The sequence below is a fragment of the Mytilus galloprovincialis genome, chromosome 11 (assembly GCF_965363235.1).
Source record: "Mytilus galloprovincialis chromosome 11, xbMytGall1.hap1.1, whole genome shotgun sequence".
NCBI classification, from domain to species: Eukaryota; Metazoa; Mollusca; class Bivalvia; order Mytilida; family Mytilidae; genus Mytilus; species Mytilus galloprovincialis.
This window is the reverse complement of record NC_134848.1, coordinates 72,206,613-72,227,603: the sequence shown is the minus strand read 5'-3', so window position 1 is coordinate 72,227,603 and position 20,991 is coordinate 72,206,613. Positions and strand designations below refer to the sequence as shown.

At 32.1% G+C, this 20,991-nt stretch overlaps 3 protein-coding genes across 7 annotated transcripts in view; 1 reads left to right on the top strand and 2 right to left on the bottom strand.

Annotated features, from left to right (window-relative positions):
* Window positions 1-1,130: 1,130 nt before the first annotated feature.
* LOC143052756 (heat shock 70 kDa protein 12B-like) lies at window positions 1,131-6,383 on the bottom strand. Of its 2 annotated transcripts, XM_076225866.1 has the most exons (6): window positions 6,254-6,383; window positions 5,500-5,801; window positions 4,479-4,694; window positions 3,873-4,008; window positions 2,263-3,336; window positions 1,131-1,201 (listed from the first exon to the last, which is right to left on the bottom strand). In XM_076225866.1, exons 2-5 carry the CDS (start codon window positions 5,797-5,799, stop codon window positions 2,273-2,275), a joined length of 1,716 nt encoding a protein of 571 aa, XP_076081981.1. In that variant the 5' UTR covers window positions 5,800-5,801; window positions 6,254-6,383; the 3' UTR covers window positions 1,131-1,201; window positions 2,263-2,272. The 2 variants fall into 2 exon arrangements, with proteins under 2 accessions (XP_076081981.1, XP_076081982.1); XM_076225867.1 differs by lacking the exon at window positions 1,131-1,201 and having other exon boundaries at window positions 2,257-3,336.
* Window positions 6,384-6,419: 36 nt separating this feature from the next.
* On the top strand, window positions 6,420-12,131 carry LOC143052755 (heat shock 70 kDa protein 12A-like). 2 transcript variants are annotated; one of them, XM_076225864.1, is made up of 5 exons: window positions 6,420-6,502; window positions 7,096-7,464; window positions 8,574-8,789; window positions 9,412-9,547; window positions 11,014-12,131. In XM_076225864.1, the coding sequence occupies exons 2-5, from the start codon at window positions 7,165-7,167 to the stop codon at window positions 12,075-12,077; spliced, it is 1,716 nt and encodes a 571-aa protein (XP_076081979.1). In that variant the 5' UTR covers window positions 6,420-6,502; window positions 7,096-7,164; the 3' UTR covers window positions 12,078-12,131. The 2 variants fall into 2 exon arrangements, with proteins under 2 accessions (XP_076081979.1, XP_076081980.1); XM_076225865.1 differs by lacking the exon at window positions 6,420-6,502 and adding an exon at window positions 6,644-6,717.
* Window positions 12,132-14,674: 2,543 nt separating this feature from the next.
* The window catches only part of LOC143052754 (quinone oxidoreductase-like), a 38,634-nt gene continuing 32,317 nt past the window's right edge, over window positions 14,675-20,991 (bottom strand). For all 3 annotated transcript variants that reach the window (XM_076225860.1, XM_076225861.1, XM_076225863.1), the window contains exons 8-9: window positions 20,496-20,591; window positions 14,675-18,157 (exon numbers count right to left, since the gene is read on the bottom strand). In XM_076225860.1, the coding sequence (XP_076081975.1) occupies window positions 17,996-18,157; window positions 20,496-20,591 (258 nt within the window). In that variant the 3' untranslated portion in view covers window positions 14,675-17,995. The remainder of the gene's footprint in view (window positions 18,158-20,495; window positions 20,592-20,991) is intronic.

The following is a 20,991-nucleotide window of genomic DNA, read 5'->3' as shown; positions in this document are numbered from 1 at the left end:
GCATGTCGAAATGTCCTATTGTAATGTGTATTTGTGTATTTCTTTTTCCTGCATGTTCTTGCATTCATTTGTACTGTAGTCCTGTCATGTAATGTGGTCATGTTTATGTTATATTTAACATTGACATAAAAACGCGAGGTTTGGCTAGCCACAAAAACAGGTTCAACCCACCATTTTATTTTTTTTTTAAATATCCTGTACCAAGTCAGGGAAATGACTATTGTTATATTATAGTTCATGTCTGTGTGTGTTTTAGTGGAATGTTTCTGTTGTGTCGTAGTTCTCTTATATTTGATGTGGTTCCCTTAGCTTTAGTTTGTAACCCGGATTTGTTTTTTTCTCAATCGATTTATGAATTTCGAACAGCGTTATACTACTGTTGCCTTATTTTAAATGTAAACGGGAATCCATTGTTTGCCCCCTGGGCAACTAAGGAAATTGTAAACAGAAAATTGTTTTAATAATAAGTATCTATTTATAAAAAATGGTCAAAAATGAACTTGGAATATATGATTTTTTACAATCTTTTGTGAATGTGATATTTTATTTTATGAAATTCAATATGAAAGTTCAAATGGCAAGTTTTCAATGAAATGTGTGGGAAAAAAACAAGTTTCTACCAGTTTTCAGTTATCCATCACCAGAAGAAAAAAACACCTATGACTAAATTACATGTGTTGAAGCCTAGTACTACATTGGTGTAAAAACTAATGAAAATAAAAGTTTTGATATCTTTTTTATTTATTTCCAAAAATAAGGTACTACAAAATTACAAAAATAGAGAAAATTGAGAAAACTTTGTTTTGACAAACCAAAATGGTATAACATATATTAAATTGCAAAATACCAAAAAAGTATTCTTGATACCCTTTTCAGTGGTATTTAACATTTGATTCTTCATTCAGTTCTACCATTGACCTTTGCTTAGATTGGTCTGGTCTCGATAATGAGTAAACTTTTCTTCAACGAAGTCAAAAAGTTAATAATATCATGCAATTAGTAAATTAATGAAATAATTAATATCAATTGTATGTCATCCCATAAATGACCATTACATTTTTTTCCATTTGTTTTTATGTATACCCTAAACAAAACGTGTTTTTTTTTGTTTTTTTTTTGTTATTTGCCAATTCTGTAGATATAATTTGATTTGCAGAGAAAAATGAATCAAGTCAACAAAACAAACTATGTATCATAAAGTCTAGGATTGCCTATTGATTTGCAATTACAAATGTTTGACACAATGGTAGCACCTATATTGTTATATGGGTGTGAAGTGTGGGGTTATAGTAACAATAATACTGTTGAATCTTTATTCTTACAATTTTATAAGATTATTTTAAATGTTAAGAAGTCAACTCCAAATTGTATTATATATGGAGAACTAGGTAGATATCCTATTGATGTATTTATTAAAAGTAGGATGATTGGTCTATGGAAAAGATTCATGTGTAGTAAGCAAGATAAGATTTCATCTATTTTGTATAAATTGTTATACACCATGCATAACAGAAATATGTACCATTCAGAATGGATACGTTGTGTTGAAAATACTCTAAATGAATGTGGTTGTTCTGAATATTGGTTAACTCAAAATGTGTCTAAATCTGTCAAACCTAGCTAAGATTGTAAAGCAAAGGTTATGTGACCAATTTAAGCAGAAATGGTGTGCTACTGTGTATGAATCACCTAAATGTCTCAATTATAGAATTTTTAAAAGAAAGCATTGTTTTGAAAAATATTTAATAGAACTTCCTACAGATTTAAGGAAATCTTTATGTAATTTTAGATGTGTTAATAATAAACTGCCAGTTTTAAAGGGCAGGTTTTGGGGAATAGCAAGAGATGATAGAATTTGTGATATTTGTGACTGTAACTCATTAGGTGATGAATTTCATTATTTATTCCAATGTTCTTATTTCAAAAACGAGAGGAAAATGTTATTGCCAAAAGAATTCACTACAAATCCAAATGTTGATAAATTTCATGCTTTGTTTAACTCAGACAATTATAATGTAATATTCAAAGCTGCAAAATTTTGTAAAATCATACTTTCTTTAGTAAAATGATTGAAGTTACTGTTTATATAATATGTTCGTCTTCCATATATTTGGAAATGTATATCATGTATATATGTTAACTTGTTCATTTAATCAACCTATTTTGTTATATTGTGTTAAATTGTATTCAATTGTATTTGTTCACATACCCTGGTTAAGGGTCTTGAGAAATAAAAAACTTGAAACTTGAAAACTTTAAAACTATATGTATTCTAGATAAAATCATAAATTGTAAAAGATGTTTGGCAATCTTTTCCTGATTCTTTATCAATCGCAGTTATATTCAGTTCTGTTTCTCCAAAATGAAAAATGATCGTGACTTCTCGTAAGTGTTTTGTAGGATTAGGAATTTCTACTTCAACGACACCAAGTTTAACGCAAGTCCCGTCGTCTGTAAATTGTACATTATCCCGATTTGTGTAATATATAGGAAGTCTATGCGCATACTGATACGCATTTGACGTAGTAAATGTTTGCCTTATCTTCATGCCTATTGGAATCGACCGGTTTGCCGGCATAAAAATATGAAAAATATTCTCACAATGTGGTTTTCCATCTTTATAAACCCTTCTATGAAATTCGTCTGTTAATGGATTAAATGACCTAACAATTTCCACACCATATGTGCATCTTGTTACGCGAGATGATATTGCATTGAGTTGATATCTAAATAAAACAGCTCCTTTAAGAACGGCCAAACCTGCTTCTTCCGGTACAATCACATATCGATCCGGGAAAGCAGATTTAACTGCCTCCTGTATTAAAGCACACTCAGCGAATCCTCCAACTAACAAGATATGTGAGATATTTTGAGCCTCGTTTTCGTCTAAGACAGTCTTTATCAAACTAATAATACCGTTTATTGTAGGGTTAAATAACGATTTAGTAAACTTTGCCTCTATTCGCAATTTGTCATTTTTTAATTGAATGTTAGAAGCTTTTGGACACGATGCTACGATTTCTTCAATACTCTTCAGATATTCCGATTTACAGAAATTATCTAAAACTATGTTAGGAATAGAAACATTAACTAATCCTGACTTATTTGGAGTTATAGTTCTTTTAACGTTTTCAAAACACCTGATCAAACTTAAATAAGAATCGGGGGATTCCTGTTTTAACTTGTCTATCACTTGCTGTCCAAATATGTCTGCCATCATCTGTATAAACTCTTCATCAACAGACGTTCCTCCGCAGTTATTGCCAGAGGCTTTTGATAGCTCTTTCAATGTTCCATCCGGAAGCTTTTCGTGAGCAGTGATGTCTACAGTGCCTCCTACAAAAATGTCATTAGAGACGTAAATTATATTGTGATATCATTGTTAAGCATTCATTAAGTTCAGTAAGTTAAAGTGCAAAAAATATGTAGATATAGATTATTTTCAATATACTAAAATGCTGAAATTGGATACAAGTTTACACACTGTTGTATGTAGTTTAACATAAATCTAAGTAAAATCAGATACAAACAAAAACTAGGTCTGTACATAGTTTGATTACATTTCCGGGTATGACAATAATTATGGTCCTTTTTTTATTATACCAGCTGTTTACTGTTTCTATACGGTTTGTTGATCTTCAGATACTTTGCCTACGAATTTCACATTTATGGTCAAAATACACGACTGGTGCGGTATAAATATATATAATGGCATCTTTTTGTAAAGAAAACATCAAAATCAATAATATTATTTAGGTTCCACGTGTGTTTATATCGATCTCATTTCTGATCAATTCAAATTTTCGAAACTGTTCTCCCCTACCCATCTGCATTTAACCTTACTATTTTTGTCCATGTGACTATAGCCTTACCTCCAAGGTCTACGACCAGGTATTGACAATCAGTGTTAACTATGTCCAAGCTGCCTGGTGGTGGATATGTCTGACAATATATTGACGCTGCTTCAGGTTCTAGCGCTAAAGTTAACTTGTCCTCTGCAATTCCAGCCTGGATTAAAAGATTGAAGTGAAATCTGTCATTTTTAAAGCATGCTTGCTAAACATTTGTATATTTTGAGTCATTATAACAGATGAAAATGCATTCTGCAAAAAGGTTAATTAAAATTTCGTGGTTGTTTATTTTGTAGAAGCATAAATCTTCTCTCCTCTATTGAACTTGATTTGAAACGTCTAAATGTCAGGTTAGTCTTCTCATATTCAACACACAAACACAATAGATAATACAGTATTTCCATGCTTTTGACAGGATTTATGTAACAGTTTCATTTATAGTTGTAATGTCAGCGTTAATATGAATTTAAGGTACACTCTTTAGTTGTTGTTTCCTACACAATTTTAATGTTATGTAATATTGACCATATACTCTTTATTTGACAGACTGACGCCAGAAAGGAATATTGAAATGCAGATGCCAGTGATTATAAAAAAATAAATCCACAGAATGAATAGCATACGCACCATTTCAGCACCTTTTCGCATAAACAGTTTCGCTGTATCAGACCATATTGCGGGTACGGTTAGTATCCAGTTCGTATCATCGTCTAATGTGATGTTCTTCACAAGTAGAGTTTGCGACATGTGATCTTTAAGCGCTTGGATAGACAACGAGAACACCTCTACTGCTGGCAGTGTCTGACCTCTGACATCTTCTATTAGCATGCCCATAGAAATTGACTGTAAATACCGACAAGATGTTAATGATAGGATAGTTTGTCCGGTGGCAAAAGATGACAATACATCTGAAGGATTGGTTAACGAAAATCCAGGGTAAAGAGTTGGCAAATGAATATATTGAATAGGATGGTTTGTTAACAGAAATTCGCTTCCTATTGGCTTCTCGTAATGGTATTGCTAGAACTTACTTACATAAAGCATGTTCACAGAACAAATCAAATTGAGATGATCCTGATATACAACCAAAGTACGCAAGTATATGACTGCTTATGTATACAAAACAATTAGCCAAACGGATGCCGCACTATGGCGTAGCATTTATAATATATAGAACAAATCGAGTGGACCACAAGTAATCCTTTTTGTCTTACTAAACTGAAATAAACCTCTACTTATTAAATAACTGTATTGGCCATTTGAAGCAACGTAATTTGCTAAACTCTATCGCATTCACTAGAACCAATGTTTTAGATATTAGATGACGTGTTCAACATCTGATGCAGGGTCTGTTGTTTACCTTCCAAGATCACCTCAAATCACTTTAAGTTTTTTGTTGTGGAACAAGTTGCTCAGTATTATGATTTCTATGTTGTGTTTTGTGTTTTCGTCGTTTTATTGATATGGCACTGATTTCGACTTTCGAGTTCTGTATATTTCGTCTCTCTTTAATCTTAAATTAACAAAGCTTTTCTATTAAAGGATTTTAGATAGTTGAGTTGAGTTGCTTAAAGTGAATTTCTTTTTTTTTTCATTTCCAATTATTGAATGTGAAAAATACATTTTATGTGACGTTGTTCTAAATTACCTGGTTCTCGTGCAGGTTCATTTTAAACCTATAGAAATAATAATATTTGTCCTCTTCGCCATCCATGACGATATCAGTGTATCGGTTTTCAGCTTCATAGCCAAAGGACACGATTTCCTTTTCTTTTGTTAGCAGTAAACACGTGGGTGTCTTCAATGATACTGATTCTCTGATCCCAGCATTCCAGGCTTGGTTTGATAGTATTTGTACTTCCGGTAGTTTTGTTTTTAAATGTGATACCGAGAAGGCATATCCTGAGTAGGTAGTCCCAAAGTCGATGGCTGCGACATAAACCGACATATCTGTATGATAAAACATAATTTTACATGAAACACTGGAGAAATCAAAAATATCAAGGACAAGAAGGGGCTAAAACTTCTACTCAGTTCGATATGTACATTTCCTATCTCTGATGATGATAATTCCGCCTTTTGCTTCACGACATGTATTTTGTTTTAATTGATAGACAAATTGAGTATTTCTACATTGTAAAACTTTAATTACAATTGGTTACCGTTCTTTTTTATTATGACATAAAATTAGTACGAATAGGTACTTAGTAGTTATGAAGTTAACGTTCATACATGTACATACAACATTATTAACCATGTCAACCTCAAGAGTTATTTAAACAGTTAGAATGTTGGTTAAAGAAAAATTTTACTTTTAGTTTCGTTTTACAGAATATATCTATTTCAACAAACTTTCAATCAATTGAGTTTAAAATGAAATGGATTAAAAAAGAAATATTTACCTTGCGTAATCTTACTAACAAAATAATAATTATTATGATACTTAGACCATCTAGTTGATTTCAATTTGTCCTCAAATAAACAACAGTTTTACAAATTTCCTTTCAAGAAAAACTGTTCTATATTTAGATGTATTACATAATAATTGGGAATTTTAAATCAGATAACAGAAAATTTTCAGAAAGTCCGTTTACTTCAGATTTATATTTGAATGAAATCAAAGGAAAACTGATAAATATATATAATAAGAAGTAAGTAGCATTAAGTCATTGTTAGTAGACACATTGAATTTTGAAACTTCATAATTGTTTAAAAGAGGAAATGTATGTAACTTATTTAAATTTGTACAAACTTTAAAAATTTCAATATTCCATCATTGCACATGCGCGTAACAATATATCTAAATAATTTAGTTTTCTTTAAATGAAATCAACGGACAAAATCAAACTTGCCATGGAAAATCAAGGTAAATTGTTTTACTTTTTTTCGTTTTTGTCCACGAAAAAGTCCCTCTTTTTGTAGAATGAATTTTAAAATTTAGAAATAATAATGAAAATCAAGACAAGCAAAAACAAGCAATAGAAATATATGATAAGATGGAGACCCATTTACAATAGCAGTAAATAATTTTTTAAAAACTCTTATAATGACCCTGATACGAAAATAAGGTCATGAGTGAAGAACATTCATTGCTGATGTTGTGAATAATAACATGAAAATATCAAGCTGGAATTTTACTTTCACTTTGACTATGTAATATTCACTGACTTATTTTAACATTCATCGTATCAGATATCTCTTTTTATTTCATTTAAAGTCAAATATATGTATTTTATTACCGTAGAAACCTGTAGAGGCAGTTGAAGATCAATAACCGAGGTCCATCAGACGCATACTCAGAGACATTATTACCATGTCTATAAATTTAGCAGCTATTGACTTTGGAACAACATACTCAGGGTATGCGTTTTCGGTATCGCCATTGAAAACTAAATTGCCAGAAGTACAAATACTGTCCAACCAATCTTGGAATGCTGGTATCAGAGAAGCTATATCATTGAAGACTCCAACATGTCTACTCCTAACAAAGGATAAAGAAATTGTAGCTTTCGGATATGAAGCAGAAAACCAATACACAGATATAGTTTTAGATGGGCAGCAGGATGACTACTATTTCTTTTACAGATTCAAGATGAATTTGCATAATAACAAGGTAACTGCTTACCGTCGCTAGGCTTCCAAAATGCAGTATATTAAATTACTAATATATCAACAAAAGTTCCTACAAACAGGTTTTGGCAATATTGTACAATAAACTGACTCATCATAGATACCATAACTAAATTTAGTAATTACGCAAGACGCGCATTTCGTCTATAAAAGACTCATCGCCATCAAAGTGCGAGGTTTGGCATGCCACAAAACCAGGTTCAACCTTTTTCTTTAAAAATGTCCTGAACCAAGTCAGGAAAATGGCCACTGTTATATCATAGTTCGTTTCTGTGTGTGTAACATTTGTACGTTGTGTTTCCGTTGTGTCGTTTGTTTTCTCCTATATTTGAGAGTGAATTCACATTACTATAAGACGTGTCACGGTACTTTTCTATCCCAAATTCATGTATTTGGTTTTGATGTTATATTGGTTATTCTCTTCTATCCAAAATTCATGTATTTGGTTTTGATGTTATATTGGTTATTCTCATCGGAGTTTGTCTAATGCTTAGTCCGTTGCTGTGTGTGTTACATTTTAATGTTGTGTCGTTGTTCTCCTCTAATATTTAATGCGTTTCCCTCAGTTTTAGTTTGTTACCCCGATTTTGTTTTTTGTCCATAGATTTATGAGTTTTGAACAGCGGTATACTACTGTTGCCTTTATTCATCATCAGTGACGCTATGCATGCTTTCGAAACGTTGTACTAAGTATGTGAACTTAAACGTTCATGTACATGGCTGCGAAATAAAAACTTGGATATTTATAGATAATGCAAAGACTAACCTTATTTTCGATGAAGGAAACAAATGTAAATGATTTATTCCCAAAGCCACAATTCAAAACGACACTTTGTAAGCAAGGTTAACTGACAATTGAGATTCACAATTTTGTAACATGTCTTATTTTAAATGTTTTGCATGGTCTGAATGTATGATATTTAGAAATATTAGAGATTTCCTTTCGCCAAACCGGTTTCCGTTAAAAAGAAGTTTCAGCAAAATAAAAGAATACACAAAAATGATACATAACTTTCTACGATTTCTATCAATTTACTTTTCAATGTCATTATATTCATATCTTTTTTTTTCTTCTTGTTATATTCCCTTTAGGATATAGCAATGGGTATGGTTCTAGAAGATGTCAGAGGAAAAGCACTTCCTGCAATAGAGGTCTTCTCATTGTCGATCGAGGCACTAAAGAATCATATGAAAGGTGTTATAGAAATCAAGAATGTAATGCTTGATGAAAACACAAGATGGGTTTTGACAGTTCCTGCAATATGGACAGATACGGCAAAACTTTTTATGAGAAAGGTTGCTGGAATGGTAAATAACAACCACCTTGCCATTACATATTAATACATTTATTACTTGTTGACCTTCATCAATTCGAATAACAATACATTCTTGCATTTATAACAGCATTTCAGCAGCAATAAAAAGTCAGTTACATTTTTTATAGTTTTACCTATTATTTCTGTTTGTTTTGTTTGCATATCGTTGTATATTAGGGAATTGTATGCAATTGTCATTCAAGTGAGAGTTTTGACTAGCTATAATACCAGTTTTAATCCACTATTTCCTCAAAAGAAAAAGACTGTGCCAAATCAGGAATATGACAGTTCTTAAGTATTCATTTGATGTGTTTGGGATTTTGACTTTGTCATTTGATTAGAGACTTTCCGATTATAATTTTCCACGGAGTTCGGTATTTTTGTTATTTTACTTTTTAAATCAAATTAAAACGATGTCAGCTTTGAGATTTCGTAAATCATTGCTTAATGCATTATTTTTTATTTATTTCATTCCAATTACATTCACAAAGTATGTGTCAAAAGTAAATAGCCTGACGGAATTCAAATGTGTGCAATTATATACTGCCATTGTAATTCATATCTGTTGATAATCAAATGCACCAACACACATTTCTTTTTAATGTGTTTTACAGGCTGGCATTCCAGAGGACAAATTGACTTTAGCACTTGAACCTGAGGCAGCTTCGGTATTCTGTCAAACTTTTCCATCTGCTGGTAGCGTAGACATTGTCAATATTGGATCTAAGTATATCGTAGTTGACCTTGGAGGTATGAAGATCAAAATGTTAAACTGTAGTAACTTTTTTAATTTACGCGTTCTTACATAATGCAAAGAACAAAACTGTGCTCTTGTTTGTCAAATGATACTAATTACTGGAAGTGTACATGTGATGACGCGACTAATGCTGTACATTTTCTCTTGGTTTTTTCTGTTGACACATTGTTGTCAATATGCTGAAAATTTGTGCAACTTTCATACAAGTGAGAGGTTTAGCAAGCTTTAAAACCAGATTTAATCCGCCAATTGTAAATGCCTGTACCAAGTAAGTTGTTATCTATTTGTTTGGTGTGTTAGAGCTTTTGATTTTGCTATTTGATGAAAGACTTTCTGTTTTGATTTTTTTTTTTTTTTTCTCTTTCAACTTCGAACTTATTTGGGCTTTTACACTTTGTTTTATTCGAATGTCACTGATGAGTCCTGTGTAGACAAAACGGGCGTCTTGTGGAGTTTGTCAGGGTATCGCCAGTCTAGTAGGCTGTACTTCTGTGTTGACATGTATTATCATTGATATTGTCATTATTATAGATTAACTGTTTACAAAACTTTGCATTTTTGAAATACAAAAGCTTTTCTACTTCAAAAATAGATTACCTAAGCTTTATTTGGTAAATATTATAGAAATTTTTAACCCTCAATGCTCTTCAACTTCGTACTTTATTTTCCCTTTTAACTGTTTTCATTCCAACGTCACTGAGGAGTCTTTTGTGAACGAAACGAGCGTTTGTCACAAATTCAAAATATCAATACTGGTATCTATGACTAGTTTTTTTGTTTAGTTACACAAAGGAAACTCAATACTAAAATTGTCTACAAAAGGAGCTATTTGTACTGTTTCTTGTTATAATTGCCCTTTTTTTTAACTGTGGTGTTCTTTTATTTGTTTAGATATCCAAATCTCGTTTGTGATGCCTTTATCTGTAGTCGATTTCAATTGCAATCTATCATGTGTCTCTTGTCAATTATCAAGTCAGTGATTTCTTCACTACAAACTACACAAAACCTTGACTAAATTCTGCCATATTTACAAATATTTGGTTTGGAGATTTAGCCTTACCTGTTGAAAATTTATTACAAACAAAATATAACATCCTTATTTCAAAGATAATTATATTCACCGAACCCGGAAGTGTATATATGAATCTTTTAAACTTGTCGAAAAAAAAATTTCAGGTTAATAATGTTATAATACCTTTTAAAAACAATATTTTTTTATATAAAAGCTAAATGCAATGTGTCATTGGCAATCATTCAACATGTTCGTATTGTAATAAGTTGACAAGGATGATATATTTCTGAAATACTTCTTCTTGTACTGGCCATCAAGTTCATGTTTATTACGTCATGGTAATTTTCCGTTGTTTTTTTTTTTTTTTATCATTTTCAACTACCCTGACATTTTAGTTCTGTCACGTCTTTTTTGCATGATATTTTTTTTTTCATTTTGTGTTTACAGGCGGAACAGTCGATATAACAGCACACGAAAAGCTGCCCGATGGCTCACTGAAAGAATTGTGTAAAGCTTCGGGCAATGACTGTGGTGGGACATCGGTAGATAAGCAGTTTATTCAAGTCTTTGTTGATATCTTTGGTCAAGAACTATTAGACAAAATGAAAGTGGACTTTCCAGAGGACTATCTGGGTTTGGTCAGGTCTTTCGAAAACGTCAAAAGGACACTGAAACCAGACAAAACTGGTTTGGTTAATATAACAATTCCAAATACAATTTTAGACAAACTATGTCAGTCAGAACTAAACGATAATATCCAAAATGTTGTAGCATCGTCTGCGTTTGCTGACTATTGTAAGCTCTATCACGATAAATTTCGAATGGACGCATCGTATGCCAAATCGCTTTTTGCTCTTACAATAGAGAACATTGTTTCTTTGATTAATTCCGTTATGTATGAAAGCCATGCTGCAGAAGTAGGACATATCCTTCTCGTCGGTGGGTTTGCAGAATGCAAACTGGTTCAGGAAGCCGTAAAGTTGGGTTTTCCCGACAAACATGTCACCGTGCCGGACGAAGCTGGTATTGCAGTTCTAAAAGGTGCCGTTTTGTTCGGATACAAACCGGATTCCATATCATCGCGGATAACAAGGTATACTTATGGTGTTGAAGTCGTGAGACTTTTTGACGAATCTAAAGATAGCTTAAGACGGAAAGTCTACGTCGATGGCAATGTTTTGTGTGACAATGTATTCCAACCTTTCATGAAAGCAAATACATCAGTACATATAGGAAAAGAATTAAAACACACATACGGTACGTCGGAGGAATTCCAGCAATCACATTTCCTACCAATATATTATACAGAAAAAGATAACGTTGAATTTATCGACGAAGGTGGCTGCTTGAAACTCGGCGAAGTTGAGGTAGAGATACCGAATCCGACCAAACATTCTCGGGACGTAGATGTCATATTTCACTTTGGAGAAACAGAAATATCTATAACAGCTATAGACAAAGAGTCTGGTAGAGAGTGCAAAACTACCTTTGAAATTCAAGACTTCAATTAATTATTTTACTGTTGATTTTTTAAATAAAATTAACCAACATATATACTATAAAAATTTGCGTTCTAATAAACTAAATAGTTTTGTTTACTGTATAGAAACTTTACTTTAGTCTAGGGAACATGATTCACTAATATTAGATGGCTTTTAACTAGCATTGAAGAACTATTAATAGCCTTCTACTGTTGTCTGCTCTTTGTCGGATTGTTGTCTCTTTGACATATTCACCAGTTAAATTCTCTGTTTTATTCGTTTATTATGAGTACTCTTAGATTGATACATATTATAATTATGAGTGCCATCACTCGTTCAAGTGTGATGGCTGCTTAGGGTTGTTTCACCAAAGGCAGTGTCTGCGCGTATCCGCATTTTAAAAGGGCGAACGATACAAGGCTGAAAACTATAGATCAATTACACTCACTCGTATTTGTTGTTAATTGAAAGAGCATTTTGTGACAAGTAACATCATTGAGGCAAATCATACTCTACGACCTCCAGCATGGTTTCCGAAAATCGAGATCATGTGAATCACAACTCATTCAATTAAAATTTAAAACCAGGTTTAATCCACCATTTTCTACATTTGAAAATGCCTGTACCAAGTCAGGAATATGACAGATCTTATCCATTCGTTTTTGATGCGTTTAGTTATTTGATTTTGCCATGTGATTATGGACTTTCCGAATTGATTTTCCTCTAAGTTCAGAACTTCATAACAACAACAGCAAAAATGTACAAACAGACCCCACAAAAGTCTACTCTACAAACTTTAATAATATGGCATTCAATATCACACTCTAAAATGGAATCATCTTTCCTATCGGACCGTACACATACAGTGGTTATAGATTGAATAACATTAAATACAGCACCCGTTACATCAGGTGTGCCCTAAGGAACTGTCCTTGGGACTTTACTCTTTTCAATTCACATTTCCAGAATACCTCAAACACAGGAAATTACGAAACTTTCAAACAGATCTTAATGCCGCAGGTAGATGGGAGGCTGATTGACTCATGGCCTTTCATCCAGGTAAATGCACCATTTTAACCATCACACAGAACAGGAAACTATTCAAACACGATTACATTCTACATAGATATAGGAAGATGTGGTGTGAGTGCCAATGAGACACCTCTCCATCCAAATAACAATATATAAAAGTAGACCATTATAGGTCAATGTATTGCCTTCAACACGGAGCCTTGGCTCACACCGAACAACATTACCATATTTTAGAACCAGTAACATCAGTAAAATATCTCGGCGTAACCTTACAGTCTAACTTGAAATGGAACAATCACTATCACAACTTCATATCAAATGCATATAAATCTCTTGGCTTTCTGAGGTGAAACTTAAAAATATATTATTAATTATTTTATCATTAAATAAGCCGTTCTTTTCATTTTAATTCATTCATATTTTGTCATGTGATTATCAATGCCAAAATATTAGAAAATCAAAAACATAATTTAAATGATGAAGAGCTGGTCAATTTAAAAGGACTTAGATTATAGCCAAAACTAGACAAGTAATCAGATTGATATTTTATAGTTCGTTTATCTATGTTGTGACAAGGACGTATGTTACTTATACATCCTTGGTTGTGATGTTACATTATTATTTCAGGTAATGGGTGAAGGTTGGTACCTATTAAAACGTTTAAACCTGCTGTATTGTTTTCATCTGTCCTAAGTCATAGATCTGATGTTCAGTGGTTGTCGTTTGTTTATGCAGTTTGTAAATGTTTCTTGTTTTTTATATAGATTAAAACCTTGGTTTTCCTGTTTGAAGAGTTTTACACCAGTCATTTTTTGAGGTTCTTTACAGTTTGGTGTTTGGTGTGAGCCAAGGCTCAGTGTTGAAGACCGTACTTTGACCTCCAAATATATAATGTATAAAATTGAGAATGGAAATGGGGAATGTGTCAAAGAGACAACCCGATCATAGTGCAAACAGCAGCTGAAGCCCACAAATGGGTCTTCAATGATGTGAGAAACTCCTGCACCTGGTTTACTTTTACAAATTGTGATATGAATGGAGAATTGTCTCATTGTCACTTATACCTCATCTTCTTATTTATATCTAACAACATAAACGTTGATTTTCCTGTTTTAATGGTTTTACACTAGTATTTTTTTTAACCCTTTATAGTTTGATCAGTGTAAGAAGACCCTATTTAGACCTTTAATGGTTCTACTTTTACAAATTATGACTTGGATGGAGAGTTATCTCATTGGCACTCAAATCAAATCTTCTAACATCTATTCATATAAAATGTTTTCATCAGGAATATGCAGTCCATGTGTTGCTTGACGCCTAGTAGATATCAATTACTATCATTATCAATACTTTTTATAGATATTATAGTACTTTATGGTGCATGTACAGTGGCCGCTCCAGGAGGAGTTCTAGGGATTGGAATCTCCCCTTTATAGGTCAAAATATGGTCTTCTAACACTGAATCTCCCCTTTTTTTGGATGATCAATGTATTTGAATGGAGACATATCGTTGGAAGCCCCTTTATCCTGGGTTGGGGAACCCCCTATAAATATTGGATGGATTAACTTTCAGATCAATTACAAGTCACTAACACTTATTGTTTATCATTATTTATTTAAAATATTATGCTATATAAAAGCCAATATAATTTTTAATCATTAAATTGAATCAATTTGATTTCTTGAATACATTGCATAGATTTTCATTTCATACATTTGAATGTAAATTCAGAAAAATATTCATACATGCATTTGAATGTAAAATCAGACAAAATGTTTGTAGATTTGTTTTAAATTTGATAGCACATAGGTTTATGTTATTGCTTCACTATGACTCATGGTGTTGACCTAATTTTTATAACACATAGGTTTATGTTATTGCTTCACTATGACTCATGGTGTTGACCTAATTTTTATAACACATAGGTTTATGTTATTGCTTCACTATGACTTATGGTGTTGACCTAAATTTGATAACACTGATTGTTCTTTAACATAAACTTTATAAGTAAATGTACATGCATAGCTATTTTTGTTTCAAATCATTGCAGAAATTGTAAAACAAAAACACATATTTACAGACCTCATGATAAAGCTTTCAATAAATATCAATAAAACTTGACTAGAAGATTATAAAATTACCTTTGGTGATGAATTGTTGACACTCAATACAGGCCTTCTGACAAATTGAAAGGGTTTGTTTTACGCAGCATGAGGGCAAAATGTCTATACAGCAGCAATCTTCAGACAAATAACTGACATGACTTATATAAGACTTTGAAGGTTTATGTATTTTGCATTCAGGTTTTTTTTTTATCAGATGTTTTTTTTAACTATCAATGCTATCAATTTACTATCATTTTTCAAGAATGGGTTATCTCCCATTTACTGCAAAATTTCAACAAAAGTTTAGATATGTTCCACTTCTTATGAACAAGAGTGCACACGCTGAAATGTCTCGCCTTCTATACTAATCATTGATATTATGTTGATAGTCCTAAGTATAAAGCTAAGCTTTAATACAACTGTCACATAAACTTAACATTAACCAAGATAACTAAACAAAGACCAATGAACCTTGAAAATGAGGTCAAGGTCAGATGAACCATGCCAGGCAGACATGTACAGCTAACAATGCTTCTATACAACATATATAGTTGACATTTTACTTATAGTTTAAGAAAAATAGACCAAAACACAAAAACTTAACACTGTGCAATGAACCGTGAAAATGAGGTCACGGTCAAATAAAACCTGCGCGACTAACATAAAGATCATAACATATTTCCATACACCAAATATAGTTAACCTATGGCATATAGTATTAGATAAAAAGACCAAAACTCAAAAACTTAACTTTGACCACTGAACCATGAAAATGAGGTCAAGGTCACATGACATCTGCCCGCTAGATAGGTACACCTTACAATCATTCCATACAACAAATATAGTAGACCTATTGCATATAGTATGAGAAAAACAGACCAAAACACAAAAATTTAACTATAACCACTAAACCATGAAAATGAGGTCAAGGTCAGATGACACCTGCCAGTTGGACATCTACACCGTACAGTCCTTCCATACACCGAATATACTAGCCCTATTGCTTGTAGTATCTGAGATATGGACCTGACCACCAAAACTTAACCTTGTTCACTGATCCATGAAATGAGGTCGAGGTCAAGTGAAAACTGTCTGACAGACATGAGGACCTTTCAAGGTACGCACATATCAAATATAGTTATCCTATTACTTATAATAAGAGAGAATTCAACATTACAAAAAATCTGAACTTTTTTTTCAAGTGGTCACTGAACCATGAAAATGAGGTCAAGGACATTGGACATGTGTGTGACGGAAACTTCGTAACATGAGGCATCTATATACAAAGTATGAAGCATCCAGGTCTTCCACCTTCTAAAATATAAAGCTTTTAAGAAGTTAGCTAACACCGCTGCCGCTGCCGTAGCCACCGCCGCCGTAGCCGCCGCCGGATCACTATCCCTATGTCGAGCTTTCTGCAATAAAAGTTGCAGGCTCGACAAAAATGTATTTTACAAATGCTTGACTGATCCAGTAATTGAGGAAAGTATAAACAGACTTTTATCAAATTATAAATCATTTTCAGTAGCCGTCAAAATTGGGATTCTTATTTTCAAAGTTTAAAAAAAAAAATATTATGTGAACTAAATACAAATTTTCCATTACTAGACCTTTTTCAAAGTTGCTTACTTTTAAGCATCAACTTTGGACAAAGAAACTGTACACTATATGTGTTTTGTCTTAACTATAATATTTCAATGCTATATAAAATATATCTGAACAGATATATGTAAAATAACAATTTCTTTTAAAAATTTATATTACAAACTAATATTATCATAAACAAATAACAATGTTAAAGACTTGATCCTTACACTCAGGTTGTAGTTCATAAGGGCAAAATATGCATAGTTGAAAGAGCAATTAAATTTGAATGGTTTCTGCTTTCAGCATTTAAAATATGATATTGACTCATTGTTTGTTGTTGTCTTGGCACTTTCTAACCTTATATTGTATAGTGGGTTAGGTTCGCAGGGTATTAATTTTCGCTTATTTTCGTGGATAGAACGAAATGGCCAGAAAAAAATCCGCCAATTTTAAAGTGTACATGCAAAGGTATTGATGAAAACAGTGAATCTGCTAAAATAATAACCGCCAAAATATTTTGTATACCTTATTCAACGAAAATCGTGAAATTTTACACCCGTGAAAATAAAACCACTATACAGTATCATGACCACCAGTCAAAAGAAGGGCAGAAAGATTGAGTATAGGCTTTGAATTAAAGTTTTAACTTTTGACCACAGGTTTTGTCATTCACAAATTTGGAATTTAAATCACCAGCTATATTGATCTAACAAGGTTAACTGACCACATTGACCTATAAGAAACCCGAAAAAAGAAATGAAAAAAAAATTCACAGGAATAACCCTTTACAACCCCTAATAAAGAGTTTCCAAATTTGAAACTTTTAATTCAAAACTTTGTACCAAAACTTTTTATAGGCTGTTATTTGCTCATTTTTAGCTCTGATTCCATTTTTATACATCCTTAAAAATGCGTTTAATGTTTATAACGTCTTGTTTTCATGTCTTACATGATTAATTATTGCCATTGTTAATTGCAGGACACACATACATAAATTAATACGATTGCAGGAATTGCTACAAAAAAATAATGGTTTTGAAATAAAAACGAGAGTTTTTACTGAAGTTAAACATATCTCTTGCAATCATACCTAATGTACAGTTATAACGATAATATCTTACAAATCAAAAATTGCATATTATTCTAATCACATTGTATTTTAAACATAAAAAGCTTCTAGCTTGAATCACATGTTCATAAATATAAAACACAAATTGTCTTAATTATAGTTTAATGACTAGTTTCCCCTGGGTACCAGTGTTATTTATAACATCATTATGAGCTGTGGATGACTGGTTTAAACTGTATTCCTTTCCTATATGTGGTTTAACCCAGCCGTTCTGCATACCAGTTTGTATGCTAGCATTCATCTCCTTCCAATCATCCTGTCAAAGTACAAATAAAATATAGAAATGTTAGTGAGAATTAAATACATAAACACAATATATATACATTGTCAGAAAATATGAAATTTATTTGTATGAACTTTGAAACAAGACAAAAACTGAGGCTTGCTGAGCTTTCCTCCTGTTTTGTGGCTAGTACAAATAAATTTTATATATACAACTGACACTTGATACTAAATCATTCTCTCTGATGTTTCAAAAAAGTAGATAATGGTTAAACAAGGACTGTGAAGAGGACCCCTATTTATTATCTTTTCTATTTGTATTAATAGTTTTTGAAGGCCTCATGGAAGATTAACATGTCATTTTTAAATGTGTCTATCCCTTGTTAAATGGAGAATTTTATTATTATCATAATTCATCGTATCAAAACAGGAAGTTGGTTCTGACATCTCATTGCTTTGGCATATTACAACTCATTACTGCCAAGCTACTACCCAACTGCAGAAATTTGTGAAGAAAAGTTTCAAAAGTTGAAAATTACAGATTATAAACAAACAGCTGGTAGTAGGTGTCTTACTGATTTTATACGACCAATATCAGGTTGGACATGTGTTGCTGCATGCAATTGATTGAGATAACATGTTTTATCACTATTTTACAATTGATTGAGATAACATGTTTTATCACTATTTTACAATTGATTGAGATAACATGTTATATACTGCAGCTGTGCTATTTGAGCAGTCAAATTGCATTGACTGTATATTTATTTGTGATATACAGTCACTGACCGTATATCACCTTGTTTATGACGTTGACAATGCGTTTCCGTAGAGTTTTATTTATGACGTCAATAAAACATACAGGTTCGCGGCAATTTTACGTTGTCCGCTCACAATAAAAGAATGACGTTTTTTACCCTAAATACTTCATTTTGAACAGTTATAAGAGTTGCAGTATATAAAGAATAACCATACATTGTCTCAAAATATCAATCTGTTATTTGTACTCGGCTCGAAACAGGTAGAAATGCTCGGCACAGCCTCGCTTTCTACCTGTTTCTAAGCCTTGTACAAATAACATTGATATTTCGAGACAATGTATGGTTATTCTATATTTATCACTATTTTACGATTGAGATAACATGTTTTATCACTATTGATTAAGATAACATGTTTTATCACTATTGATTGAGATAACATGTTTTATCACTATTTTACGATTGAGATAACATGTTTTATCACTATTGATTGAGATAACATGTTTTATCACTATTTTACAATTGATTGAGATAACATGTTTTATCACTATTTTACAATTGATTGAGATAACATGTTTTATCACTATTTTACGATTGAGATAACATGTTTTATCACTATTTTACAATTGATTGAGATAACATGTTTTATCACTATTTTACGATTGAGATAACATGTTTTATCACTATTGATTGAGATAACATGTTTTATCACTATTGATTGAGATAACATGTTTTATCACTATTTTACGATTGAGATAACATGTTTTATCACTATTGATTGAGATAACATGTTTTATCACTATTGATTGAGATAACATGTTTTATCACTATTGATTGAGATAACATGTTTTATCACTATTTTACGATATTTTCCTTTGATCTCACAGTCTGATAGTTTCCTTTCTCAGCACAGTAGAGTGATATGAAAAATTATTGCTTGAATCTATTAAGGGCACATTTGCCATTATCAATGAACTTAACAACTTCGTCAGGTAAAATAGTGATAAACTGATTATCATTGGTCACCTCAACTGGATTGCTTTTCTCACTATTGTCGTACCAGTTCATATTAGAAAATCAATCTCGTTAAGGTGACCAACAATAATCTATATACTTTCTAAAGCATAACTGATTTTATAGAAGAAAAAAATGTGACAAAAATTTTCCTTGTACAATGACTATATACTAAAATTTTCAAACAGGAAGGAGTTACATGGCTAATGATTACATTTTTATTACTCATTACAACTGTACATTATCAAGCTGCATAAAAAAATTAATTATTCTCTTCTGTTCCTAGTGACAACTCAACATTTTGATACAGACGGAATATCAAAATCATTCTCCTGAATAGGAGCCAAGTAAGTATGACAAAAATTTCCCCAGTACAATGAGTGTTTTATAAATTTAGACTATAGGCCAACAGGAAGTTCAAGTTCAAGTACAGATCTTTTCTCAAAATAATGCTTGCTCGCTACAACTCAACATGCAGATTAAATAAAAAATACCTACCTTCTATAGATGGCATAAAAAAATGACGTTGACAGACAGACAGACAGACAGACAGACAGACAGACAGACAGACAGACAGCAGACCAATAACAGAATACTTACTGGTGTTGAGTTCATCAAAACAATTCCTGTTACTATACATTCTTTGGCCATAGTTAATCTGGGATTTATTTCTATAGTGCCTCTATTTCCAACAATCTGCAGGAGAAAAGGCTGATACAAACATGGGATACATATAAGAGCTTGCAAATAGTACTAAATATATGTTTTGTTTTGTAAAACAGTGAAACTTGTATTAATACTTTGATTTGGGATCATATAGTATTAAGTTGAAATAAATTTGTCATTTAAGGAATGACTGTAATAATTTTTCTGTCTATGAAGAAATAACATAAAAAAATTGGTGCACACTGAATAACGCGCGTAGCGGGTTATTTAACAGTGTGCACCACATTTTTTATGTTATTTCGAATAGACAGACAAAATATTACAGTCATTTCTTATAATTTGATTCTAAATTCCATTTTAAACCGTAGAAAACCATTAAAAAACGTTGATGACGTCACGGTCACATGACTAAATTATGTCTATGGGCTCA

Excerpts from the sequence above, each read along its gene's own strand:
- LOC143052756 (XM_076225866.1), bottom strand. The coding sequence starts at position 5,799 with ATGTCGGTTTATGTCGCAGCCATCGACTTTGGGACTACCTACTCAGGA. Across the intron at positions 4,695-5,499 it reads TGAACCTGCACGAGAACCAG|TCAATTTCTATGGGCATGCT; the intron begins GTAATTTAGAAC and ends CGGTATTTACAG. Across the intron at positions 4,009-4,478 it reads TGCGAAAAGGTGCTGAAATG|GCTGGAATTGCAGAGGACAA; the intron begins GTGCGTATGCTA and ends CTTTTAATCCAG.
- LOC143052755 (XM_076225864.1), top strand. The coding sequence starts at position 7,165 with ATGTCTATAAATTTAGCAGCTATTGACTTTGGAACAACATACTCAGGG. Across the intron at positions 8,790-9,411 it reads TGAGAAAGGTTGCTGGAATG|GCTGGCATTCCAGAGGACAA; the intron begins GTAAATAACAAC and ends TGTGTTTTACAG. Across the intron at positions 9,548-11,013 it reads TATCGTAGTTGACCTTGGAG|GCGGAACAGTCGATATAACA; the intron begins GTATGAAGATCA and ends TTGTGTTTACAG.